This window comes from Xiphias gladius, chromosome 23 (genome assembly GCF_016859285.1).
Source record: "Xiphias gladius isolate SHS-SW01 ecotype Sanya breed wild chromosome 23, ASM1685928v1, whole genome shotgun sequence".
In the NCBI taxonomy this organism is placed as follows: domain Eukaryota; kingdom Metazoa; phylum Chordata; class Actinopteri; order Istiophoriformes; family Xiphiidae; genus Xiphias; species Xiphias gladius.
The window spans coordinates 20,792,979-20,802,236 of record NC_053422.1 but is presented as its reverse complement, the minus strand read 5'-3'; the positions used below and the strand labels follow the sequence as shown (position 1 = coordinate 20,802,236).

The 9,258-nt window shown below is 40.8% G+C and overlaps 1 protein-coding gene across 13 annotated transcripts in view; it reads right to left on the bottom strand.

Moving 5' to 3' along the window:
• Positions 1–486: 486 nt before the first annotated feature.
• The window catches only part of gria1a (glutamate receptor, ionotropic, AMPA 1a), a 65,391-nt gene continuing 56,619 nt past the window's right edge, over positions 487–9,258 (bottom strand). Inside the window, exons 14-16 of one of the 13 annotated variants that reach the window (XM_040119645.1) lie at positions 8,883–8,997; positions 2,741–2,875; positions 487–758 (exon numbers count right to left, since the gene is read on the bottom strand). In XM_040119645.1, coding sequence (XP_039975579.1) covers positions 591–758; positions 2,741–2,875; positions 8,883–8,997 — 418 coding nt within the window. In that variant the 3' untranslated portion in view covers positions 487–590. Of the gene's footprint in view, positions 759–2,479; positions 2,876–8,058; positions 8,174–8,882; positions 8,998–9,258 lie in introns of those variants that run through there. The other 12 variants (XM_040119646.1, XR_005706563.1, XR_005706564.1 and 9 more) reach the window with 12 other exon arrangements.

Sequence of the window (9,258 nt, the reverse complement as noted above, 5' to 3'; positions counted from 1 at the left end):
CCAAAATGGCGTGTAAATGTGAGAGTGAAAGAGAACGGGAATGTCCCAAAACATTATCAAATCATCATAGCAGTCACAAGTGTTTGTCCTCCTCTGCCACATATGTGCAAAGACATGTTCCATCAGCCATTACAAAGCATCTAGGTAGTACAAGGTCAGCACTGGGGGTGAAGATATTGCACACGCAGACTAACGTCAACAGCTCCATCGAAATGGCACAGCGCAGGCGTCACACTGAAGAATAAAGTTCTTTTTTTTCCCACATATATGAACACCGTAAAAAAATTCAAAAACACGCCCCTTTGACGGCTTCTTTATTGCAGCACATTTCCCTCCTTCTTTTCGGAATCTCTTTTTCAAACAGCCACTTATTTAAAAAAAATGTTGCGAGTCTCTGTTCATAGTTTGCAAGGACGGTTCGAGAGTGCATTTTGGCAGTAAGTAAAGTCTTCAATGAGTTGGGTGCGTTATCAGCCAGGAGAGAAGATGGGTCAAACTGGACAGCCATGATTTTTGAGGTCCTTTTAGTCATGTGCTCTTCTTTTGCCCCACCCTGCCTATTCCTCGCCGCCAGCACAGTCATGTGATGATCACATGCCGGAGGCACCCAGTCCCATGCTGGCGGTGTGGCTCATACAGGGCAGCGTCTGAACGGTCTTGGGGAAGTCATGGGTGAGGATTCGTCCGTTCTCTCCGCCACTCCCGTTGCCACTCATCCTGGTCAGGGTGGAGCAGCGCATGGCATCGTTGATGGATTGCTGTCGAAGCAAACAGATTACAGTTAGTCTGCACACCAGATTTTTATGACTCTCACTGACATGCATTACAATATATCTTAATCGCAACAGAGAAAGTTTATCAAACAGTTAGAGCTAGCAGCGCACAGAGTTGCGCACTTTAGGAGGTCTTTTAGCTTTAGAAGAATAAATATAAGTCTGCAGAATGCTATGTAATTTTTCCGGTCTTTATTATGTGAATATATGCACATAAGAAGCTGTTGATGTCACTATCTGAATGTGGTGCTGGCACACCAAGAAATTCAGGAGCAAAATTAGCTGTTAGGAGTCACAGGGTGCTAGTTTTCACCCTCTGTATCTGGGCCTGAGTGATATTCGCGGGTGGTAAATCGTGGTGCTGGCCGATGTGCATCAACGTCCTAATTTGCAACAGGAGGAGCAGAGCGAAGCGTGGGCAGTAAGAAGGGAGCCGAGGCTTCATTCATTGGTTTAATAGCTCCATTCTCCAGTCTACCACAGTAAAAGCCCATGGACTCGAACGGCGACCTAATGATGTGTGATTTGTGTGTGTGCACATGTGCCTCTTCGGTGTCTGCCTGCCTCCCCTATTCTATAGCTGATTAAATTGGCCAAAGCGAGTGCAACCTGGTGCAACCGGTTAGGGCTGCATGGGGATTGGAGAATTACACCGCCCTCTAATTGGAATGGCATTGTTGTTTCTTTCAAGTCAAACAGCATAAAGGCACCGCTGGACTAGTAGGCTCCTCGCCAATCTCATCAGCATACTGATCAGGTGCCTCTTCTCGGGCTGATTAAAACATAAGTGATTGGTGTAGAAGATCACTCCTTGTCTTCTACTGCTTTCCTTTTTTTTAAATTTTTTTTATGCTGTTTATACCAAGAGTATATCAATGTGCCCCAAGGGTGCTTTGATGTTGGGAAAATGAATCTGAGGTTGTTTGTTGTAAATTGATCCACGAGGCAGATGACTAATAGCCACGATATTGCAGCTGAAGGAGAAACCGCGCATCTCCGAATATAGTATAAAGCAACAAGTCCTTACTTTGAGATTTCTGAACATACAAAAATTCGAGTTAGACGTTTCTGGGTTAAAGCAGTGATGGAACACATGTGAGCCGCACCAGGCCTGCCTTATGGTATACATATAAAGGATGTTCACCACAATGGGCCCTGCTTTTGCGAGACAGTCAGCAAAAAGAGAAGAAGGAGCAGGGGAGAGATTTGCTCAGAGCGACAGAGGTAGATAGATGTACCACTGTGATTCAAATTGCCTCTATACCTGTGCTGCAAAGTGAAATTTCTTCACTTGCCATTGAGTGTAGAAATGGGATTTAACGAGAAGCCTGAGATGAACTTTTCTCTAAACTGAAATAAAAAAGTGAAACGTGTACTACAAATTTTAAATTCTACATTGTCCAACAGAAAAAGTGACTGATATATATTTCATATTTAAATAGTGATGATATAATATAGAGTAAAAGGTAGAGTCCTCTTGTGATGACATCCAAAAGTTACGTTAAAGATAGACTAAAGGAAAATTTTATATACTCTGCTAGAGAGAATTCAAAAACATGAAGAAACAGGCATAAGGGCAATTTAAAATCAAGTGATTCGACAACACTTGCAGGAGATCAGTGACGTAAAGACTGAGCGAGGGAGCGGCAGAGTTAGAGAGAGGTACAGAGCGATTGCACTGCGGTGGAAGCCTTGAGAGGCCCTACTGTGATCACGGTTAGATGGGCGGGGGGTGTGAGAAGGCGGATGTCATCATCATCATCATCATCATCATCATCATCATCATCATGGCTGGATCACAGCGTTTCCTACCCCGTCGCTGTGCTCTGCCCTTATATCTTAACAGTGTTGTTGGCGTACAGGCCGTAGCTCTGCAGCTCTGTGTAGGGGGCGCTAGCACCACTGTCTAAGGCTGAGCAGTGAAAGGCCTGAGCGGCTGAGGCAGCAGCGGCTCGCGCGCTTGACACCTTCATTCGGCGCGACTCGGTCCTGGACTTGTAGCAGAACTCCACCAGCGCCACCAGCATGGCCAGGCCCAGGCCGCCGATCAGGATGTAGAAGACTCCCGCCACATTGCTGAGGCTCAGAGCGCTCGTCTTGTCCTGGAGGGAGGAGGGGGAGGAAGAAGGGCCAGAGCCAAGTGTTGAGGAGCAATCGTGAGGTGGAGCAATACAAAAGACTCTACAGACATACACACATGTGACACACACATACTTATAGACAAACATTAGTCTCACAAACAGGAATCACAAATTCAAGGACTTAAATGCATTATAGCAAAATAACAAACAATTATACGCACACTCAAACCCACATATACTTAAGACTACACACACACGAACACACACACAAGTACATTATACAGATTAGCCTCTACATTCATACACGTAAAGTACAAGACCAGAGGACACGACACACACATAGCCACACACAAAAACAAAACATTAACAATAAAAACACATTTTAGAGGCCTGTCTCACCAAGTAGGATATATTATGTGAGCTGGATAACTTTGGATATAACTATAGCTTTTTTCTTCTCATAAAACTAGGTAGACCAAGCCTGGAAGAAGTTTTTGTCAGGCTTACGGCTAAGAACTGTGAGGAGAAATTGAGTCAACGATCCGACAGGATCCAAATATGGACAAAAAGACTGCATTCATGTAAAAATTGACAGGTCCTCAGGACTCCAGAGTAATTTTATATAAACTAATTTATGATTTCATGTATAAGTAATTATAATTTATAATTTATTATATCCAAAATATATTATAGATTTGTGATAGTCAGTGTGCCTCTTTGGCTACATAACAAGGCTTCCGACAAAATAATAGGTATAAGAAAATGTTGGAAATGCGAGGACTCAAAGGCAGTCTAACGGTACATTAGGTCAGGGTTAGAGGATGGTGTCACCTGTCAGAGGGCTCAGTAAATTAATGAGGGCACAGCCTGATGCCCACTGCAGGGCCTAATTATAGATCAAAACATCAGTTAACATCAATACTGAGAATGCTCACTCAACGTCTGGCATTGATAAAGATTATCATACATCATTTTTGGTACAGCTAGTGTTCCTTTCTGGTTATAAACCAGAGCTTCTCACAGCGAGTACAGTAGTAGTTGGAAAGGCCATGAATCAAGTCAACTGCTGCATATTAATTGCAATGAAGTTCTTTCAGTGACTGGTTGAACGTAGACTGTCGGACTCATACTCTATCACTGCAGAACCAGAGAATATGAGGCAACTTCATGATGACACTATCATATAAATAAGAAGTATTCTGACTGTGCCCTAATGACGAGAAGTAATCAGCCTTTTTAATTTCAAAAAAGAAAAATGTCTGCACACTGAAAATTAGCTCCCAGTGATTAATGCAAGCTACATTTTGGTCACAGGCCTTCATCAAATCATTTTTAATTGAACAAATCATGCCTCTGCACTGCTCCTCTGTACATCGACAGAAGCAACATTAATGAAACATTTTAATTTTCTGTTTTTTCTCATATTTATTCAGTGTAATTTTTTGCTTCATAAGAGATGAAGACAAGCTTATTTATGTTTCTTTGAAGCCTCATCTCTTGCTTGGGCACGTGTTCATAGCTGTGTTGGAGCTAGTTTGTTACCAGCTTTCTGAGACCAGTTGTCCAGAATCACCAGTGTTAGATTAGATTAGTAAAACCAGATACGAATTCAAAGAGAGCCTCACTATATTGAACTTGCTTTGTGAGACAGGCCCAAGATACTGACAATAGATACTAATCTAGAACTTTTTCTGACTCATACATTTCTATACGTTTCACACAATGTCTATATCAAGTCAAAATACTACATTTAGAGAAATACATTTTGTGAGGGAACAGGTAAGTACAGGTAAAGTGCGTAAGCACCCCACAACACATGCATTCATGCAGCAACAGCACAAACAAGTCTTTAGTTTTACATTGCTTCATATTATAGGCCATTATTCTCTATTGCAATGGTACCTACTTACATTTATGCCTATTCATAGTCTGTAATGAAATGGAATCATTAAGACTTAAATCAATCAACCTAACTGTTGTTCATGGAACAATGAGGACTATGTGGTGTTAATGTTATTAAATGTAAATCCATTTTGGGAATACCTTTGGGTCACTTGAAGAGATCAATGCCACATGGAAAGCTATTCTGTTATGATGGTTTACGCTTTATTGTGCCTTGACATGCATTGGAGCTTACAATTAACACAGGAGCACATCAGCACATCAGCCTTTTTAGCCACCGCTGAAATTTGCTTCGATAAATAGATTTTAATTCCAAGGGCAAATTTGCATTCAAATACATTATGTCTGTCTTTGTGCCTGGCATTATCTAGATAAACCCTGCCATAAGCAGTAGTATTATGTGATGTGAATAAAGTTTTTATACTAGGGCATGTGTGTCAAACTATGTGCTATAGTGGACTGAGAGTCTGCAGATTTCAGAGACTAATTCTTTCTCTCAGGTTGAATTTATTTCCATCTCTTGGAGCTGCATTCACAAAGCTTCCTAAAGTTGGTTCTATTGGCCAAATCCTTAAATCCTGTGTGTGTATGCGTGTGTGGGTGTGTGAGTGTAAACTTTCTACTTAGAAATACAGTAAAAATCAACCAAAGACAAAAGCTACTAATTAAATCACTTATCCCTTCACACAGCTAATAACTGTTGAGAGTAGGGTTTTTTTTTTAAGCAGAGCATTAAATTGCTGCAAAATAAAAAGCATCACATATTGAAGGAATAGCTTACTCACTTTTATTGTGAAGTGTTAGATGAGAAGATTGATACCATTTCCATCCCTGTATGTTGAGTATGAAGCTAAAGCCTGCAGCCAGTTAGCTTAGGTTAGCATATAACCAAAATGTTAAAATGATACGTTGTGGTTTTACCAGACTTTATGTGCCAGACTATTTCTTGCCTAATTTGGTTTTTGTGTATGGATTAAACAAGTGAGGTAAGAGATCAAATGTGTTAGTGAGCTTTACAGTTGTTGCCAGGTGGATTTTGTTACCTTTGGGCAGAGCCAAGCTAGCCGTTTCCCTGTGTCTAATCTTCGTGCTAAGCTATTCTAACTAGCTGTAGCTACATAGTTAGCGCACAGATATGAGAGTGGTGTCAATCTTCTCATCAAACTCTTGGCAAGAAGGCGATGGAGCATATTTTCCAAAATGTCAAATTATTCCTTTCACGTCAAGTCATGCTCCAGAAAAAAATTATAATAAAGTTCATATAAATATTTACTACAGAATGCCTTGTTCTGAGCCTTTAGCAGTGTTAAGAGTTCTAAAAATTAAAAAAATATTCTAAGATTATTTGCAATATTTTCCCAGGGAGACAGATACCACCATAGTACATAGTTTGACACCCCTACACCAAACTATGAAAATATAACCAGGGTAAAGTAAGAAAAAGATCTGACAGATCAGAAGGCCAGCTAACAGTTCAAACACATACAGAGGTAGCTGAGCTAAAGAGCAAAAGCTTTTCTGTCATGGAGAACTGCTTCTTGAGACGGTGGGTAACATAAACCATAAATGCATGCAAGCACGGTGGCAGACTTAGTGTGACTTGGGGGGTCAATCTAGCAGACTGACAGTTTTTGCATCCATACATGCACACTCTACAGTGAGAGTTAGGGCAGAATTATTATAAGGGCCAGAATGCAAAGGTTAGAGCTCAACATTTTCAAAGGGTTCAATTAAGGCCAGTGGCCCACTGTCATCACATGTCTCCGTCATGTCCTTCTGTTCCTCTTTCTTATTTTTTCTCCTTGGGAAGGAGATCTATTCTAACAAAAAAATTGTTTTCAGGGTGATTTAATAGACAGTACAAACTCAAGGTTAACATAACACTTGATCTATGTGTATGTATCTGTGTGTGTTTGTGGGGTAGGACAATCTATTTTAAGAGGATTTAGCGGACCTAGATGGTTACTGTAGTCTCTATGTGTATAACAGCATAAATAACAATAGTAACTAATCCACCACACAATATATATTTACACACTGATAATGAACATTAAACCTCTGACAACACAAGCTCATCAGTGGGAAGAAATAGACACTAGAGTCCCACCAAAATACTGGCCCGACGATAAGACGATGTTTTCCTTTGGAAATTACCTTTTTAAAAGTGGGGTTTGTTTCACACAAGAGGACTAGACATTTTACATAATCACAACAGCAGATGTTCCTTTTCAACAGTGAAGGCTCGTGCGTTACAGAATTGTTACTTTACGACTGAGCTTTATTAAACTTGTTTTATTGTAAAGATAGCTCGTTCAGGGTTCCTGAGCTATCTATGTTCTTATATCTGCTAGCACCAATCAACCCCCAAAATTTCCAGTAAGCCTAGTTTAAAGCAAAGCTATGTAACTTATGAAAGGGAAAAAAGGAAAACATTTTTGTGCTATTGCAAATCAAGAATTCATAAGCAATAAAAGACATTTTTGTTCAGTTCAATACAGTCAAGGCTTTTGAAGAAAAGCCCTGACTGTATTGAACTGAGTTGAACTGGCTGTATCCTCAAACAGCCTTACTTGGTTTGGTATAAGCCGCTTTTGGTAGCGAACGTTAGCAAAAATGAGATATAGATTGCTTTGCAACTCATTTTCCTGAGTTAGTTTGCTGACTTTATTTGTACTACTGTTACACTATACTCTAGTATTTACTACGGCCTTTAAAATTACACTTGTGGTTACATGGCTGCTGTTCAACAAAAGTTACATAGGGTAACTTTAACCAACCTAAAGAGGTTTTTTTTGTTTTGCTGGTTCTTGTTAATGTTACAGCATTTTTCTGCATTTCTGAAAAGTGTTCTTGCCGGTGATACCATGTGTACACCAGGAGCAGCTAAGTTTTAACGGCAGCAACAATAGACATTGTAATAGTGATAGGAGCAGTATAGCTGTAAAGTTAGCATTACTGACAGAGGCAGTAGTAGTAGCAGTGTCAGTAGTGACAATAGCAGGACGGGGCTGTTTTGATTCAATTTAATTATTGGAATTCAAAATGTTTCTTTATTATTAAAGCTAAAGCCAAAGAGTTTATTCAAATTATTTGTTTTAGTAAATTAGATTAGACTGATCATGTTGCAAAATGGCGGGTCGTCTTATATTCAGGCCAATACAGGTAGTACTGCCAGATAGCCACATGGGGATTATTGCTCAGTGTAATAGAGGCTGAGGGCTGGACTTGGGGCTGGTTTAGGATCAGGAGCAGGGTTGTGCTGGGAGGTGCTGTGAGGTGACAGGTTTGGGTTTGAGACTAACCTTTCTTCCGGAGTCCTTGCTGCCACACTCCCCTTTATCGTACCACCATTTGTTTTTCAGTTTGTCTAAGACGGCTTGCTCATTGAGTTTCAACACCGCTAGGTTTACTGGGATTCTTCCAACCATAAGGAAATAACATAAATAACATATTATACCATGTTATTTTATGTTATTAATTCAGAACACAGAGCAGCAAATACATACACACGTTAATGCTTGAGCTTGCTTACAGGTGAAAAAAAAAAAAAAAATTTTATCACACACACTACACACACACACACACACACACACACGCACGCACACACACACACACACACACACAAATATTTAAAGCATAAAAACCATTAGAAACATCAGAGTCAAAGTGATATGCATTAATACTCCATCTAGCTTGGTTGGCTTGCTCCCTAAGGCAGTAGATGTGTATTACTATATCACTTTGGGTAACCGGCACACTGCTTACCCTCACTTAAGCAACATGAATGTCTCAATTGTATCTTTAGTTAAAAGAAAGGGTGTAAATGGCCACATTTGATAACTAAGTCTAAAAAAAAAAATCCAAAGCCACTGAATCAATGCATGTGGTGCATATAACTAAGCTTGTTTAATTAAGGCATTGATCAATTTTAAGTAAGTGTTGCCCCCCCCCCCCCCCCCATCCACACACACTTGTGACTTTTGCTTTGCTCTTGCCCACACCACAGAGAAATCAAGTGTTGCCCGAGTGGAGGTGCAGCGTGGGCCTGCCGGTTACCCACGTCCCCACAACCCGCCACTCCCAGTGGTGGTGGGTTACCCGCAGGGTTTATCAAACTGGCTCTGACCTTGGAGTCCCCGCCCCCGCTGCCGCACTCTCCCTTGTCGTACCACCACTTGTTTTTCAATTTGTCCAAGAGGCCCTGCTCGTTCAGTTTTAACACTGCCAGGTTTACTGGGTTTCTTGAAAATAATATAAAATGATAGCCATTAGGAGACACTCTATGGGACAGATATAAACAAATTGGTCGCAAGGTGGTGGTGATTATGACAACACTGAATTACTATTTGAGACTCTCCTGCAGATAACTACTGATATGAAGCAGGAGTACTGGCTTTAGATGCACATGTTCGATATATGTTAGTTGGGGCTGAAATGCTGAGCACCCATACAATAGTAGAGTCAGGTTTTACCAAGCAGGGGCCTCAGAGGGAGGCAGAGCA